The sequence below is a fragment of the Pelophylax lessonae genome (assembly GCF_965119305.1).
Source record: "Pelophylax lessonae genome assembly, chromosome: 4".
Lineage (NCBI taxonomy): Eukaryota > Metazoa > Chordata > Amphibia > Anura > Ranidae > Pelophylax > Pelophylax lessonae.
In genome coordinates this window covers 641,550,209-641,568,084 of record NC_138771.1, presented here as the reverse complement: position 1 = coordinate 641,568,084, position 17,876 = coordinate 641,550,209, and the positions used below count along the sequence as shown (strand labels likewise).

General features: G+C 41.5%; 2 protein-coding genes across 2 annotated transcripts in view; one reads left to right on the top strand and one right to left on the bottom strand.

Moving 5' to 3' along the window:
* LOC309552915 (olfactory receptor 5G26-like) overlaps positions 1–17,876 on the bottom strand; it is a gene marked incomplete at both ends in the record, with an annotated part of 360,843 nt that overhangs the window by 166,479 nt on the left and 176,488 nt on the right. The gene's annotated exons all lie outside the window — the stretch shown is intronic.
* On the top strand, positions 15,973–16,289 carry LOC309552154 (small nuclear ribonucleoprotein F-like). Its single transcript, XM_082252967.1, has one exon. The coding sequence runs from the start codon at positions 16,007–16,009 to the stop codon at positions 16,265–16,267; it is 261 nt and encodes an 86-aa protein (XP_082109093.1). The 5' UTR covers positions 15,973–16,006; the 3' UTR covers positions 16,268–16,289.

Sequence of the window (17,876 nt, the reverse complement as noted above, 5' to 3'; positions counted from 1 at the left end):
GGAGCTGTTTGAGTTTGACAGCTCTTTTATAGAGATCTGACGTCACTAACCACCCCACAACGCTCTGCTCAGGTGCAGTGAATAAATTACTGATGTCATGTAATTTATTCACTGCACCTGAGCAGTGCATTGTGGGGCGGCTTGTGAGATCAGATCCCTATAAAACAGCTGTCAAACAGCTCATTAGTGCAGGAAGTGTCCAAAGAAGCAGGAGCTTTTTTTTTTCTATTTTTCGGATGGTGCGGGTGACTGATCATCCGGGGACACTATTTTTTAATAAATAACTTGTCCAAAACTGGCTTTTGTCTTAATTTTATTTGTACACGTTTTTGGTGAATGGGTAGAGGTACGATGTACCTAATATCCATTCACATGGGGGGGCGGGATCTGAGGGCCCCTTGTTAAAGGGGTCTTCCAGATTCCAATTAGCCTCCCCCCGCAGACCCCCACAACGACAGCCCAGGGTTATGGGGAAGACACCCCTTCCCCCATCAACATTAGGGCAAGGTGCTTTGGGGGGGCAGAGCCTCCCCCCCTCCAAAGCACCCACCCCCCATGTTAAGGGCATGTGGCCTGGTATGGTTCAGGAGGGGGCGCTCGCTCACACCCCCCCCATCCTGGCCAGCCAGGCTGTGTGTTCGGATAAGGGTCTGGTATGTATTTTAGGGGGAACCCCACACCATTTTTTTATTTTGGTATGGGGTTCCTTTTAAAATCCATACCAGACCCGAGGGGCCTGGTATGGACTGGGGGGACCCCACACACCGTTTTTTTCAGCAATACTGACATAAACTGATATAAACTGATATAAACTGAAGTGCCTATATATATCTGATCTCAACAAACTGTAAAAAGCAAAAATCTCTCTCCCCGCCAGCAAGGTATTATTAGCTATAGAATTCCACTTATGAATCACCTGCTGGCCAAGGGAAACCAACCCACAACCTCGCAATTGCAAGCCTGGTATTCTACCACCTACACCACCGTCAAGCATGCTTAGGCTGAACTTAGGCTGAACTTAGGCTGAACTTAGGCTGAACACACCCTGCCTAGCTAACTAACTTCTATCTCACTCTACACACAGTGGATGAGATAGAAGTTAGAGAGAGTGTGTTCAGCCTAAGCTGGCTTGACTGTGGCGTAGGTGGTAGAATGTCAAGCTTGCAATTGAGAGGGTTGTGGGTTTGCATCCCTTGGCCAGCAGGTGATTTATTGTTGTTCATTTGTTCGTCATTCGATGAACAAGCGAACATCCAATGTTCGAGTCGAACTCAAAGCTCATCCTTAGTTCTCTCAAGGCTTTTTTAAAAGAGCTGCTGGCATTTTTCGTTTTTTTTTGCATTCACTCAAGGCAGTGCCCACTTATCTCCTGAATGCATGTGTAGCTGGTGGCAATGTACTGATATTATAGATGTATGCAGAGCAATGGCTGGTCAGAAGATGGACAGGTAAGCTGTTTGAGAATGAAAGAAGAAAGATGAATCAAAAAGGGAGCCAAAAATGAAAGGAATAGGGATCAGCTCAGTGTTTGGTCTAAACTTAAGTTCAGATGTTTGTCTGAATGCTGAAAGTGTTCAGTGTAGATGAACATGACAGCTTCTGGCTGTCAATGGTTGTCAAGGAAGCAGCGAGTGCTTGCACCCAACGCTTCCATATCTACCACTGACCTCACCCTGCCAGATCACCTATATGGTTGGGAATCCTCAGCTTTGAAAGCAAATGAGTTTGGAATGGAGAAGGTTACATCATTGCCAAAATATGGCCACATCTTTGAGATTACAGGGACCAACAGAGCATCATTCTAGTTGGGGCTTCTATTAACTGTACCATAAAATTGTCTTGCTATGTTTTTTTTGTAAATGTTTAAATGTCCCCCCTTTAGTGTTTCAGCATTAATCTATTTATAATTGAGTCTGGGATTAAAAGTTATATTCTATGTTTGCAGATGACACCAAGCTTTGCAGTGGAATAACATACCAGGATTTCTCCAACTTACAAGCCGACATCAATGTACTAGTCAAAAACAAAAAGAAAAAATGCTCGCACCTGGTGATCTTATTCAAAGCAGGGGGATTATTATACCCCCAATCTCTATTCACCCACATAGACAGTTCATATACCTCCTATGGTCCATTGACAAACATGCTAAAGACCAAAAAAGGAGGGAGGAGGAACAGTACTCCATAAAAAGAGTGAACTGGGGACGCCTGGGTGTAGTGAGAAAAAACTTTATTAGGGTAAATGAATAGCATTGATTCCACAGACAAAGACACTGAATCATATATAAAACTGTGATGTTAAAAACAAAAACAATGGGAATCACTGCAATGACCAAAAAACATTCCTAGGCTTGTGTGGATGTAGAATGTTGTTGCTGTAAGGGGGTTGTGCCCCAGAAGTGGATTAGTCACAGTCAACTATAAACATTCGTTTCACAAGTGGAAAAAGGTCTGATGGATGAGACCCACAATTACAGGACTTTGGAAAAAATCCAGCAGTAAATAATACAGTCTTGTCTGTGTGAAGAGACACTCAATAATTGATGGGTAGGCACTAGATTCAGACATTCGGAACCAGCCCGGCGTGCATGGAGGCTATGCTTATCCATTAAAACACAGTAGACACTGGTATAGGCACAATCTCTCCATCCTGGAGAGAGCAAGCACAGAAGTCACGACAGGGTGATGGGTTGCCACTCGCCCCTCCCGCACCGGCTCAGCTGAGCATAGGATGTGGTAGAGAGCCTCCGGATAGGGGACGCACATCTGGAACTGCCGACCGATACAGCCCATCGGGAACGTGAAACTGCATTATTAGAAGGACGGGTTTGCCCTTTACTGGAGGAGGTATTTGCATTCAATAGAACTGTGCCTATACTGTGCCTATACCAGTGTCTACTGTGTTTTAATGGATAAGCACAGCCTCCATGCACGCCGGGCTGGTTCCCAATGTCCGAATCTAGTGCCTCCCCAGTGTTTACATTTAAGTAGGCTAAGATAAAGAAAAAGATACATTCTTTTTAAAAGTATCATACATATCCATATAAAAGTAAAAGTGTAAAACAATAAAATAAAAATGTAAACACTAGTTAACTGTTCATTATGAGGGTGGATAATAACCAAAACTGCATTAGCATTCAGATTAAAGTCCTACTCCAGTTTGGTAGTTTTTATATTATTAGGCCACATCCTCAAAAATTAAGAAACATCCCTGACTGCAATATTCACCGCCCACTGTCACTCTGCAGTTCAGCTCTGATCTTCTGGTTTTGAATGACACCTTTCTTAGAGGGGAAATATTCCCCTATACTTCCTGCTTCATCTCTGGGGCAGAAAATAAGAGGGAATTTACAAAAAAAAAAAAAAAATTTGGATAAAGATACTTTTATACATTTTGTTTGGGTGTTTATTGTTAAGTTTTAAATAAAAGTTTTTTTTAATTTGTTTTTGTTTTTTAATTTTCATGTATTGTTTTTTTTTTTAGAATTGTCGCTCTATTTTTGTTTATAGCGCAAAAAATAAAAATTGCAGAGGTGATCAAATACCACCAAAACAAAGCTCTATTAGTGGGGAAAAAAAGACATCAATTTTATTTAGGTACAGCATTGCACGACCGCGCAATTGTCCATTAACCACTTAAGCCCCGGAGGATTTGGCTGCTAAAAGACCAGGGGGTATTTTGCGATTCGGCACTGCGTGACTTTAACGGACAATTGCGCGGTCGTGCGATGCTTTAACTAAACGAATTTGACGTCCTTTTTTTCCCACAAACAGAGCTTTCTTTTTGTGGTATTTGATCACCTGTGCGATTTTTTGATCATGCGCTATAAACAAAAAAATAGCGTCAATTTTGCAAAAATAACAATATTTTTCACATTTTTTTATATGAAATTCCCCCCCCAAAAAATGTAAAAATCAAAATTTTTTAACATTTTCGGCCAATTTGTTTTATGCTACATATGTTTGGTAAAAAAAAAAATCACAAAAAGCGTATTTTGATTGGTTTGCGCAAAAGTTATCGCGTTTACTAACAAAGGGAAAGATTTTTGTCATTTTTTTTTTTAACGCGTAATGGCGCCGATCTGCAATTTTTTTTGTGGTACTGCGGCGGACAGATCGGACCCTTGACTGACATTTTTGACACTTTTGGGGTTACCAGTGACATTTCTACAGTAATCAGTGCTATACATATGCACTGTTACTGTAAAAATACACTGGTAGTGAAGGGGCTAACTTTATTTGAGAGGGAGGGGCTGTGTGTGTGTCCCTAGGGGCGTGGTTTCTACTGTGATTGGCTGTGGCTTGAGCTGTAAGGACACTGATCAACGGATCTACATAGTAGAACCGTGTGATCAGTGTTTCTACACCAGGGAGAATGACAGGCGGCTTGTTTACATAAGCCACCTGACTTTCTCCCTCTCCACTGACGATCGCCGAGTGACCGGCAGACATCGGGTCCGCCGGTCACACGCGCAGGGGGGTCCGTGACCGCGTGGGAGCAGGAGCGCGCCTCCGGCAGCGCGCGCTCGCTCCCCAGAGCCTCACAGGCTAGCGACGTAGACCTACGTCACTCTGCCTGTGAGGGGCTGACTGCCGCAGTAAATATACTGTGAGCAGTCGGCAAGCGGTTAAAATAACGCAGTGCCGAATCGCAAAAAATGGTCTGGTCAGTAAGGGGGCAAATCCTTCCGGTCCAGAAGTGTTTAAGGGGGAATATGATCACCATGTTTAAATACATTAGTGGTCCATATAGTGAACTTGGTGTAGAGTTATTTACTTTCAGGTTTATTATAGAGGACAAGGGGGCACTCTTTGCACTCTTTACATTTAGGAAAAGAGATTTAACTGCCACATACAGAAAATCTTCTTCACATTAGAGCTGTGAAAATGTAGAATAGGCTCCCTGTACTTATTCACCTAGGTGGTGGCTGGTGTCTGTGGGTCCCTTTATTGTGAATTAAAGGGGGCCCCCAGATTATGATAGGCCCCCCCAGCCTAGGACACCCACAGCCAGCAGCTCCCCCCCCCCCGGGAAGGCACCCACCCATGTTAAGGGCATGTTGCCTAATATGGTTCTGGGGAGCTGCACACTTGACCCCCAATTTCTTGGCCAGCAAGGCTGCATGCACTGATTAAGGTTCTGGTGAGGATTATTATTATTTTTGTTTGTGTGTGGCTTCCTACTAAGAATCTGTACCAGAACCAAAGAGCCTGGAATGCATTTTGGGGGGTACCACACATTTTTTTTTTGTGTGTGAGGTACCCCATTAAAATCCATACCATACGATTCAAAGGGTCTGGTATGTGTTTTGGAAGGGAACCATATATATTTTTTTTATTTTTGACATGTGCTACAGCAAAATTGACTATTATAAAGAAAATCAATTACACCTTTTATATTTCTTGCAAGTAAAACTTTAATTACTGCTTCTTTAAAATAAAAAAAGCACACAGTCCATCCAAAGGCCCCCCACAATATATAACAGACTCTTAGGGGTCTGCTATGTATTATGGGGAGCATTCAGGTCTGTGTGATGTTTATTTTAAGATTTTTTTAAAAGCCAGGAGGGAAATTAATTTTCCAGATATTTAAAACCCTTTTTTTAAAAAAATATCAGTGCTTTTAAGAAAATCACTGCTCCACAACACATGGATTTTTTTTAAGTTACATTCTCTAAGGGCATTGCCCACACTTTTCATGCTATTTCTGACACCTCCCTTGCCTATTATACAGAAAATGGGCATTTTTACTTTGACAGATTCGGGTCCTATTGATTTCAATAGGGTTTTTTAATTTTTTTTTTAACCTTGCTTAAAACCAATCCCACATTAGTTTGGCTTATCGCTAGAAAGAAAAAACTTATGGTGGAGTTTGCAGCTTCTTATCACCAATCATATATATATATATATATATCACTAACAAAAATGTTGATGAAAAAAATTCAAATTTTATTTGTTAGCCAGCAAACTTTTTTTTTTTTTTTTTTTTTAGCTTTGAATGGAACGTAGTATTGTCCATCAGGTTTTTAAGGCTGTCTGTGCATGAGATTTAACCTAGTTTTTATGTTATTCTGGTGCCACTTACAACAGGAAGTAAAAGAAAAGGAATTCAGAATACATTTTTGTTTTCTATTAGAGTGAGAAGAGTTATAAAATCAGCTTTTCTTTCTGTCTGTAACTCTGATACTTCCATTCAGTTACTGGTATCAGCTTGATCAGGGAGTGAGTTAAAATTTCTCCAAAAAGAATAAAGGGTTAAAAAAAATAAAAATTATAAATAAATAAATAAACACATTGCAGCTTATAACCCTTTCTCTTATTTATAAAATAGGGAGGTTTCTACTTTAAGTTATGTAAATGTTCTTGTACATAATTGAAAATAACTTTCAAAAAAGATAGATAGATAGATAGATAGATAGATAGATAGATAGATAGATAGATAGATAGATAGATAGATAGATAGATAGATAGATAGATAGATAGATAGATAGATAGATAGATAGATAGATTTTATTAAACACATACTTTCTACTACATTGTGTGAATTATTAATATAATAATTTCTTAAAATGTATTTATCATAATATACCACTTTGTTTTGATCATAATCAGTCAATTTACTTTATTATATTCCTTTGTTCAAACACTCAGAAAAAAAAGATAGAAAGTGCTTTGAGGAAAATAAATAAATAAATTGGTATGTTTATGGCTAATTAGTAATGATTATCCGGAAAAAAACTATTTAGGTCTCATCTCTGGGATCAACTATGTACATGAGTTTACAGAAGCCAAACAAAAATAAGAGCTTGTTTGTGTTGTGTAAAATTAGTATATTACTGGGAAATTCAGGCTTTAATTAATTCTCTTGGTAAGCATGCCTAATGAATTCCATATGGATAGGATATCCACATTCATTGAAAATAATGAGGCATCACTAATTAGTCTATGTTTGTTCAATAAGGAGACAAATGTATCAATAACAAGCTGATGATGCAATCACTAGCACTTAGAATGATGTCCATAGAGGTTTATGAATGCCTAGAGAATGGATGAGTTACAGTATTCTCGGTGTGTAATTAACTGTAGATTATGTAACGAGAAAAAAAAAAAAAAAAGGCAAGGAAAATCATAGCTTGGTTTTTCTTTGTTTAATTTTAAGTAGGCTAAGATAAAGAAAATAGATACATTCTTTTTAAAAGTACCATACATATCTATATAAAAGTAAAAGTGTAAAACAATAAAATAAAAATGTAAACACTAGTTAACTGTTCATTATGAGGGTGGATAATAACCAAAACTGCATTAGCATTTAGATTAAAGTCCTACTCCAGTTTGGTAGTTTTTATAATATTAGGCCACCCTCCTTAAAAATTAAGAAACATCCCTGACTGCGATATTCACCTCTGGCACTGCCCACTGTCACTCTGCAGTTCAGCTCTGATCTTCTTCTGGTTTTGAATGACACCTCTCTTAGAGGGGAAATATTTCCCTATACTTCCTGCTTCATCTCTGGGGCACAAAATAAGAGGGAATTTACCCCCCCAAAAAAAAAAGTTTTGGATAAAGATACTTTTTAATACATTTTGTTTGGGTGTATATTGTTATGTTTTAAATAAATGTTTTTTTTTTTTTTATTTGTTTTTGTTTTTTAATTTTCATGTATTGTTTGCTTGAATACAGAACAGGGTACTCCACTTCTAGTTTAATTTTTTTTTTTACTCAGTGGAATTCACTCAACTCAATCAATTCTTCATTGGCCATATTAATGACAGCATGTACGCAATATAGTTTGCCAAAAAGAGAAATAAAATATAGTAAAACAAAATACCACTTTACCCATTTTTTATTGCCCACATTTGATGGATAATTCAAGCGGAACATCACTTACGAAGGTAAATCCACTTTATGCCTTTCCCACCCCTCTCCTGTCCTTCTTTTGGAAATTTTTTTTGGGGGGAACGGGTACCTGGTTTTGACTCACACTTCCAATGGAATCACCTAGTGATTCCACTGGAAGTTCTTTAAGCCTCCCCTGCTCCCGCAACTATCTGGGACACATTATCATAGTTCAAAGATGCCTGCAGGACCAATAACAAAATGCAGCATGGCTCCTACATGCACAGTGAAAAGCTGGCTGGGTAGCCGCAAGAAGTCACAGCCGCATTCCCACAGTTATCATGCTGGTGCCAGGACCCAAGGATCAGCAAAGGTTTAGCCTGGTTGAGGATGGCATTGGATGCTTGGACAGGTGAGTGTCTGATTATTAAAAGTCAGCAGCTACAAAATTTGTAGCTGTTGACTAGTATTTATTGTCCAACAGGGTGAAGAATAGGGATGATTGAACTTTTGAAAAGTCATACTTGAATGTTATACAATGCAACTTGTGTGCAACAGTTGTCCTTAAAAACTGGTCAAAGCCAAAGTCGTATCCAAGTTTCACCCATCCAAAGTTGAGTTAAAGTTGCATCAAAGTTGCACTCCAAAGTCGGCGCAACTTTGGAGACATACAAGTGTGAAAGGGGCCTTAGCCAGGTAAATTAACACTTGTTGGTTTCTGAAGGCCTTGTAAACATGTCAGAGTATTTTTGTCTTGTTCCACAATATCAAAAGTATAATACCGTGTAAGTGTAGTAGTTAGGATTGTCCCTTTTTCAGGGGCTTTTGCTTAATAATTTCAACTCATTGTTTTGGGTTATTTGTACTCTTTGTTTTGACAAAAATTCCCTTAAAGGGTAAGTCCACTTTTGTGGGGAAAAAATCAGCAAATAAAGAAAAAACAATATACTGTAAACAATTGTGACACAAATCATATTGTAATTGAATGTTATTAAAAATGACCTTTCCTTTTCAATCTGCAGCTGTTGTAATTTTCTGAAAATGCAATACAATATGGCTACCTGGAGTTATTCTGTACACAGAATGTATACTGACCACACCCCAAAAAACATAATTTCCTGCTTGTGTGATTGGCTCACCAATTTTCCCAGAAGTCTGTCTAAGATACAAGTCAGATTTCTGGCATCCCCTGCAACAAAAATGCAATTTTTGGTGAGATACTCCCAATAGGAACACGTCTAAAGGGATGCAGGCCCAGCAGATTTCCTCATTAGAGCCCTGCAACTGCCACAGCTGATAGATAATTATAAAACTACATCCATTAGATCAGCACAGAGGAACAAACAGTGATTTCTTCAGAATAACAAAAGGTAGGAATCTGCAACAAAGGTTTTTATAATCTTTGCACTGTACAGAGATCACCCAGAGGGGAATGCTTTTTTCTCAACAAATGTGGAGTTATGCTTTAAGGTCCTTTTCACTCTCAGCCTGGAAAACCTTTATGTGGCTTTAGATTTTGGCCTGTCTGAACGGTTTTTCTTCAAAACCTGGTCTTATAGTTGAAAAATCATAGAACCAATAAGACATACCGTATACACTCGAGTATAAGCCGAGTTTTTCAGCACATTTTTTTGTGCTGAAAACATCCCCCTCGGCTTATACTCGAGTCAACAAAAAAAAAAAAAGTTCCCGGCCGCTCCGACGATTTTAAAGAGGTTGTAAACTCGCATACATATTATTATTTTTTTTTCACCCTGCAAGAGAAAGACATAATGAGCTAGTATGCATCGCATATTAGCTCATTATGCAATACTTACCTTAGAACGAGCCCCCGCCGTGCCGCTCACTCACCTCTATGACAGGCGACATGTCCAGTCGCCCGTCTTCCGGGATCGAGAGACGACAGTCATGGCATGGGACTCTGAAGTAACGGCACGAGCGGCCGTTCCTTCAGAGCGCATGCGCCAGTGACTTCACTGGCTGCATGTAAGGTAAATATCTCCTAAACGGTACATGTTTAGGAGATATTTACAGTACCTATAGGTAAGCCTTATCATAGGCTTACCTATAGGTACAAGTTGTAGAGGAGGGTTTACTTCCTCTTTAAGATTTAAAAATGGCATCGTATACATGTCACAGCGCATGCGCCGCCACCGCTTGGGACAGGCCGAGAATAGCCAAACGTATACCAGCTTTCCCGAGCGGCGGCGGCGCGTGCGCAATGATGTGTCGGCACCAGGCAGCGCCATTTTTAAAATGAAGGAGCCTCTGGAACAGGTAAGTGAAACACAGCCGCACTAGTATGCCCGCAACCCCGCATCCTCTTGTACCATGCTTGCCACCCTGAATTCTTCTGTACCATGCCAGCCACACTGCATTCTGCTGTACCATGCCAGCCACACTGCATTCTTCTGTACCATGCCTGCCACCCTGCATTCTCCTGTGCCATGCCAGCCACCCTGCATTCTCCTGTACCATGTCTGCTACCCTGCATTCTCCTGTACCATGCCTGCCACCCTGCATTCTCCTGTACCATGCCAGCCACCCTGCATTCTCCTGTACCATGCCTGCCACCCTGCATTCTCCTGTACCATGCCAGCCACCCTGCATTCTCCTGTACCATGCCAGCCACCCTGCATTCTCCTGTACCATGCCTGCCACCCTGCATTCTCCTGTACCATGCCTGCCACCCTACATTCTCCTGTACCATGCCTGCCACCCTGCATTCTCCTGTACCTAGGCTTATACTTGAGTCAATCATTTTCCCCATCTTTTTGTGGTAAAAGTAGGGGCCTCGGCTTATACTCGGGTCGGCTTATACTCGAGTATATACGGTAATTTTAATTCATAGAGGCTCTAACATGTTTTTTTTTTTTTTTTAAATAAGAGGAGTTACCTTATTGAAATATTATTGTAAATTTGTATTTGTAAAGACAATAAATAGTATTTATCTGTCTATCTTTTATGTTTATGATGTAAATATTCTAAATAAGTGCAGTCGCTGTAGATCTGGGGGGGGGGGGGGGGGGGGCATACAAGGAGAAAAAAAAAAGCATTTTTGCTTGCACATGATTGGATGATAGAAATCAGCAGAGTTTCCCCTTATTTTGATCTTTGAGCTACATTGTGGACAGTGGATCCTCCTTTAATAAATCAACCCCAGTGACAACTGAATGTGTTAGAGGAGGATAACTATGTAACTATGTAATTAATACAATAAATGTTGTTAGTAAAATAAAGATTTTTTTACCCCCCCCCCCTCCTCATGTTGGAGGAAATGAAGTGGCATTGGATCTACACTGCACATGTGGTGGTCCTGCCCACTTCTCCGACATTTTTGGCAAGCTGTTCAAGCACTATTTTCGGACCTGACAGCTAACCCTTCAGAGCTCTCACCCCAACTGACACTACTTGGGCTTGGACTTGATACCTGGGATTCCTCTTATCATACAGTTCTCACCCAAATACTAATAGCGGCCAGACTCTCCATCACAAAAAATTGGAACAGCAGCTCTCCTCCTACCATCCAAATAGTCCATCAACTCCTCAACCAACACCTTTAAATGGAGGTCATGTTTGCTAAAGCGACTCTAGAAATACCAAAATTGAAGAAAAACTGGGCTACCTTCTACAAACGAGATATTTCATCATTAACTCGCTGATTGCGCTACCAAAACCCAAAATTTACAAAAAAAACTCTAAATAGTCATCTGCACCCCTTGATATATACTCTGCTCCCGAAAGCAACCAAAAGAACCGGATACTCCCCCCCTCCTTTTTAACCCTTACCCCGACTATGTTATTTAACCTGTTGTACTTATCACCTTGTATCTATAACTGACTGGTTTAATGCTGCATTAACCTTTTGATCACGTTCACATGTTTCTCTTTATGTAACCTCTGGAAAATCCTTAATAAAATACAATTTAAAAAAAAATAAAGATTTTTATTTATTTATTTATTTTTTGCAAGAAAAAGAATGTGAAAGAATAATAGATAAAAAATTTAAAAATAAATTAACATAAAAAAAAAAAGAAACATTAGGATCTATTCAGACCACAAAATGTGCATTAACTGCACATAAAAAGTGTGTTGACAAGCATTTGGGTGGTGCATTGCATTGTGTTTTAAAATGCGCTGTAATACTTTTTTTCTTTTTTAAATGCCACAAAGCTTTATTTGTAAAACAACTTCAACTGATTGTGGCATTGTGGTGCACTTACATGCATTTACAGGTGTTGCATCACACTAGTGGTGTTAAAGCAGTGGTGTGAATTGTTCAAGGCAAACCAGCACATTAGGTGTGCATGAATTAAGGATTCAGTCTGAAACCCACATTTATACAGATAACATGCTAGTTCTCCACGGACACCGTGACAGCTGAAAGAGTTAGGCCCCTCTCACACGGGCGATCCAATCCGATCTGCCTGTCAGTTTTTCAGGCGGACTGGATTTGGATGCTCAATGCATCCCTCTGGGGCAGCGGATGTCAGCGAAAACATTTCCGATGACACCCGCTGCTATCCCATTTCAATCCTGTCCGTGAAATCCTATTTTCCATCCATCTGGCAGATCGGATCAGATGAGAACGGACAGGCAGCCCGTTCTCATCTGATCTCCCCATAGAGGAGAGCGGGGATCTGACAGCTCTGTCTCTGCACCTGGAATCTCTGCAAGACTGTCTAGTAGGGATGAGCTTTGAGTTTGAGTCGAACATTGGCTGTTTGCTCATTCGTCGAATGATGAACAAATGGGCTTCTTCACGGGAACTTTGAGTTCTTGCATTATCATGGATAAATCACTGGCTGGCATGGGGAATTGAACTCACAGCTCTTATCATTGCAAGTATGGTATTCAACCACCTACACCACCAAGCCTGCTGAAACTTAATACTCTGTGTGTAGGATGAGCTAGGAGTTAGTTAGTTAGTTAGTTAGTTAGTTAGTTAGTTAGTTAGTTAGTTAGGCAGGGAAAGTGTACTCAACCTAACTGCACTTGAAGGTGGCGTGTCTGGTAGAATACCAGACCTGCAATTGTGATGTTTGTGAAATTGGCCAGCATGTGATTTATAAGAGGAAATTTTACAATTAATAATACATTGCTAGCAGGGAGAGAGATTTTTGCTTTTTAGTTTGTTGAGATCAAAGTTATATATATATATATATATATATATATATATATATATATATATATATATATATATATATATATATATATATAGTACAGACCAAAAGTTTGGACCTACCTTCTCATTCAAAGAGTTTTCTTTATTTTCACGACTATGAAAATTGTAGATTCACACTGAAGGCATCAAAACTATGAATTAACACATGTGGAATTATATACATAACAAAAAAGTGTGAAACAACTGAAAATATGTCATATTCAAGGTTCTTCAAAGTAGCCACCTATTGCTTTGATTACTGCTTTGCACACTCTTGGCATTCTCTTGATAAGCTTCAAGAGGTAGTCACCTGAAATGGTCTTCCAACAGTCTTGAAGGAGTTCCCAGAGATGCTTAGCACTTGTTGGCCCTTTTGCCTTCACTCTGCGGTCCAGCTCACCCCCAAACCATATTGATTGGGTTCAGGTCCGGTGACTGTGGAGGCCAGGTCATCTGGCGCAGCACCCATCACTCTCCTTCTTGGTCAAATAGCCCTTACACAGCCTGGAGGTGTGTTTGGGGTCATTGTCCTGTTGAAAAATAAATGATGGTCCAACTAAACGCAAACCGGATGGAATAGCATGCCGCTGCAAGATGCTGTGGTAGCCATGCTGGTTCAGTATGCCTTCAATTTTGAATAAATCCCCAACAGTGTCACCAGCAAAGCCCCCCCACACCATCACACCTTCTCCTCCATGCTTCACGGTGGGAACCAGGCATGTAGAGTCCATCCGTTCACCTTTTCTGTGTCGCACAAAGACACGGTGGTTTGATCTCAAATTTGGACTCATCAGACCAAAGCACAGATTTCCACTGGTCTAATGTCCATTCCTTGTGTTCTTTAGCCCAAACAAGTCTCTTCTGCCACTAGTTTTCCTATACTTAGCTGATTTTTTCTTGCTATAATACAAATTCTAATCAGGGCCGTCTTTATTCTTGATTGGACCCTGGACAAAACTTTTCTTGGGCCCTCTTGAATCCACTTATCAACTATTTGGGGGCTCAAGGGGCAGCTGCTTTGGGCCCCACAACAATGACTAGACCCGGGGCAGCTGCCCCTTTTGCCCTGTGTTAAAGACAGCCCTGATTTTAACAGTCTATTCAGTAGGACTATCAGCTGTGTATCCACCTGACTTCTGCACAACACAACTGATGGCCCCAACCCCATTTATAAGGCAAGAAATCACACTTATTAACCACTTTACCACTAGAGCATTTTGCTGTCTTACGTCTGGGCCACTTTTTGCGATTCGGCGCTGTGCTACTTTAACTGACAATTGCGCGGTCGTGCGTCGCCGTACCCAAACTAAATTGACATCCTTTTTTCCCCACAAACAGAGCTTTCTTTTGGTGGTATTTGATCACCTGTGCGATTTTTAAATTTTTTTATATGAAATTCCCCCCAAAAAAGATGTAAAAAACAATTTTTTTTAAATTTTTGGCCAATTTGTTTTCTGCTACCTATGTTTGGTAAAAAAAGTCGCAATAAGTGTATTTTGATTGGTTTGCGCAAAAGTTATTGCGTTTACTAACAAAGGGAAAGATTTCTGTCATTTTTGGTGTTTTTTTTTTAACGAGTAATGGCGGCAATCTGCGATTTTTTTTGCGGGACTGCGACATTGCGGCGGACAGATCGGACCCTTGACTGACATTTTTGACACTTTTGGGGGTACCAGTGACATTACTACAGTAATCAGTGCTATACATATGCACTGTTACTGTAAAAATGACACTGGCAGGGAAGGGGTTAATTTTATTGGAGAGGGAGGGGTTAATGTATGCCTGGTGCTTACTGATGTGTGGGGGGGGAGGTGACTGAGTGACACAGGGACAGATCGGATGTCCAGCTATGCTGAACACTCCGATCTGTCACTCCCTGTCACTGAGGAGATCCGCCCACTTGTATTTACACAGGCGGGCGGATCTCCACACTAGATCCCCGACGATCGGGGCAGAGCAGCGGCGATCGCCGCTGCTCCTCCCCTGGCCCGACTCCCACTGTGAATGAAAACAGTGGGAGCGCGCCTCCGGCGGCGCGCGAGCGCCGCCTACAGGGGAGGAGTCTGGCGACGTAGGTCTACGTCGTCAGACGGGATCGTGCCACTTTGCCGCAGTACTATTCCAGTACTCAGCGGTAAAGTGGTTAAACCTGACAGGGCACACCTGTGAAGTGAAAACCATTTCAGGTGACTACCTCTTGAAGTGTGACTCTACAATTTTCATAGTCATGAAAATAAAGAAAACTCTTTGAATGAGAAGGTGGGTCCAAACTTTTGGTCTGTACTGTATATATATATATATATATATATATATATATATATATATATATAGGCACTTCAGTTTATATCAGTTTATGTCAGTATTGCTGAAAAAAACAGTGTGGGGTCCACCCCCCCCCCCCAGTCCATACCAGGCCCCTAGGGTCTGGCATGGCTTTTAAGGGGAACCCCGCGCCAAAATTAAAAAAAAACGGCGTGGGGTTCCCCCTAAAATCCATACCAGACCCTTATCCGAGCACACAGCCTGGCAGGCCAGGATTTGGGTGGGGGTGAGCGAGTGCCCCCCCTCCTGAACCATACCAGGGGGGTTTTTGGCTCATCACTACTGTCTAGGCTGCCTAGATTTGTGGGTGTTGATTTTATCTTGAAGTCATTTTTTGTATAGGTTTAATGGACACAATTAACACCCAATGACCAATTTTTCCTCACCTGTTTGTCCAGTGCATTTAATGAAATTTTTTTTAAAGCAAGGCCAATTCTTGCTTTAAACAAGAGAATCTCTATAGGGTTACAGGGTGAAGGCACCACCAACACCCAAAGTCAAATTTTTCTGCACCTGTTTGACTGGTGCATATAGTTTAAATCTTTTACAGAAAGGCCAATTCTTGCTTTTATCAAGAGTACCCCTAGCCATTTCCTACTTTCTCCAGGGGTGTGTTCTCAGAGCATCTGAGCAATCTTTTCTTTATTTCACTGGTCTGTAGATCAGTGATGGCTTCAGTGGCAGAATGAGTTTGCCACTAAACCCAAAACCATTCCTTAATGGCCTTATTGGTAAACCAATAATGGTGAAACTGAAGTGGGGTATGGAATACAAGGGATACCTGGTCTCTGTGGATGGCTACATGAACATGCAGCTCACCACTACGGAAGAGTATATTGATGGGACATTGTCTGGACATCTTGGAGAAATTTTAATAAGATGTAATAATATATTGTATATACGAGGAGTAGAAGAGGAGGAAGAAGATGGCGAGATGAGAGAATAAAGCAATCTGCAAATTAGTTTTGTAAATTTATTTTTAAACTTCAATTTTGAGGTTAATGTTGGACGTTGTTGTTGTATATTTTGTTAAGAAATAAAATCCCCGGGCCCGGATGACCTTCCTAATCTCTACTATAAAAATTTTGCGTCGGCTCTCAGCCCATATTTAGCCTCGGTGTACGCGGCTGCTGTGTCCTCTGCCTCCTTACCATCTGAGATGTTACAGGCGTATGTTGTTACCTTGCCTAAACCTGGGAAGGAGCCTACGTCTCCTCCTAATTTTAGGCCAATATGATTGTTTAATACAGTTGTAAAACTGTATGCTAAGATCATGGCCCTCGGACTTCACCCTATTTTGCCGGATCTTATCAACCCGGATCAGTCGGGGTTTGTCCGGGGCCGCCAGGCTTCTGATGCAACTAGGAGAGTCATAGGACTCATAGACAGGGCTGGGTCCGGTCGGATGCCTTCTCTGCGGCTTTCTCTGGATGCGGAGAAGGCATTCGACCGTGTCCTTTGGACTTATATGACTCAGGTGTTACAAAAGTTTGGCTTCACTGGCCCCATTTTGTCTGCTATCTTGGCACTGTACTCTAATCCTTCCGCGAGGGTGTATACCTCTAATATGCTTTTGCGCGCATTCCCTATTACCAATGGAACGAGGCAAGGCTGTCCACTGTCGCCTTCAATTTTTAACTTGCTTATTGAACCTCTGGCAGAGGCAGTCATGTTCTCCGCAACCATTAAAGGTCTCAACACTAACCAGCAGTCCCATGTTATAAACCTATTTGCGGACGATGTCATCATCTTTTTGACAGATCCTGAACACTCCCTAGCAGCTACCCATTAACTGTTGCAAAACTTTAGCCTGGCCTCTTTTTACAGTTACTGTAACTTTACAAAATCATTAATTCTCCCTCTAAGCATATCCCAAAAACTTTGTCACAAACTACAAAGTACCTATCCCTATTCATGGAAACAACATAGCATCCCATACTTGGGAATTCAATTGACCCCCAAAGTGGACCTACTGGCTGACGCTAACTTCCCCCCTCTGATAGCTAAAATACCATAAGTGTTACGCTGAGCGCTCCGGGCCTCCTGCTGGCCTCGGACCGCTCACAGCGTATGCCTCCAGGCAGCACTCCAGCGTCTCGGCGTGTGCGTCCCCGCTCTCTAGGGAGCGCGCGCGTCGGGACTCTTAGATTCAAAGGGCCAGTGCACCAGTGATTGGTGCCTGGCCTAAAGTGGTTATTAAGGGTTAAGGTTTGTGAGAGGTAGTGCTGACTTAATTAGGCTTCACCTGTGCACTACCCATAAATACCTTCTCCTCCCACAGCTTCCTGCCGGATCTTTGTGCCTTGTGCCTTTGAGAAAGCGTTCCCTGCTGTGTTTGTTTGCTTTGCCTGTTGCCGAACCCGTTGCTACCGACTACTCGCCTTTGAACCTTTGCCGCCTGCCCTGACCTCTGCTACGTCCGACTACGCTCTTGCCTACTCCCTGTGTACCACGCCATATCAGCTGCCAGAGGGGTCGAGTTTTTACTAGGGGACACGACCTGGTAGTTACCGCCGCAGCAAATCCATCCCGCCTTGCGGCGGGCTCTGGTGAAA

Excerpts from the sequence above, each read along its gene's own strand:
- LOC309552154 (XM_082252967.1), top strand. The coding sequence starts at position 16,007 with ATGAGTTTGCCACTAAACCCAAAACCATTCCTTAATGGCCTTATTGGT.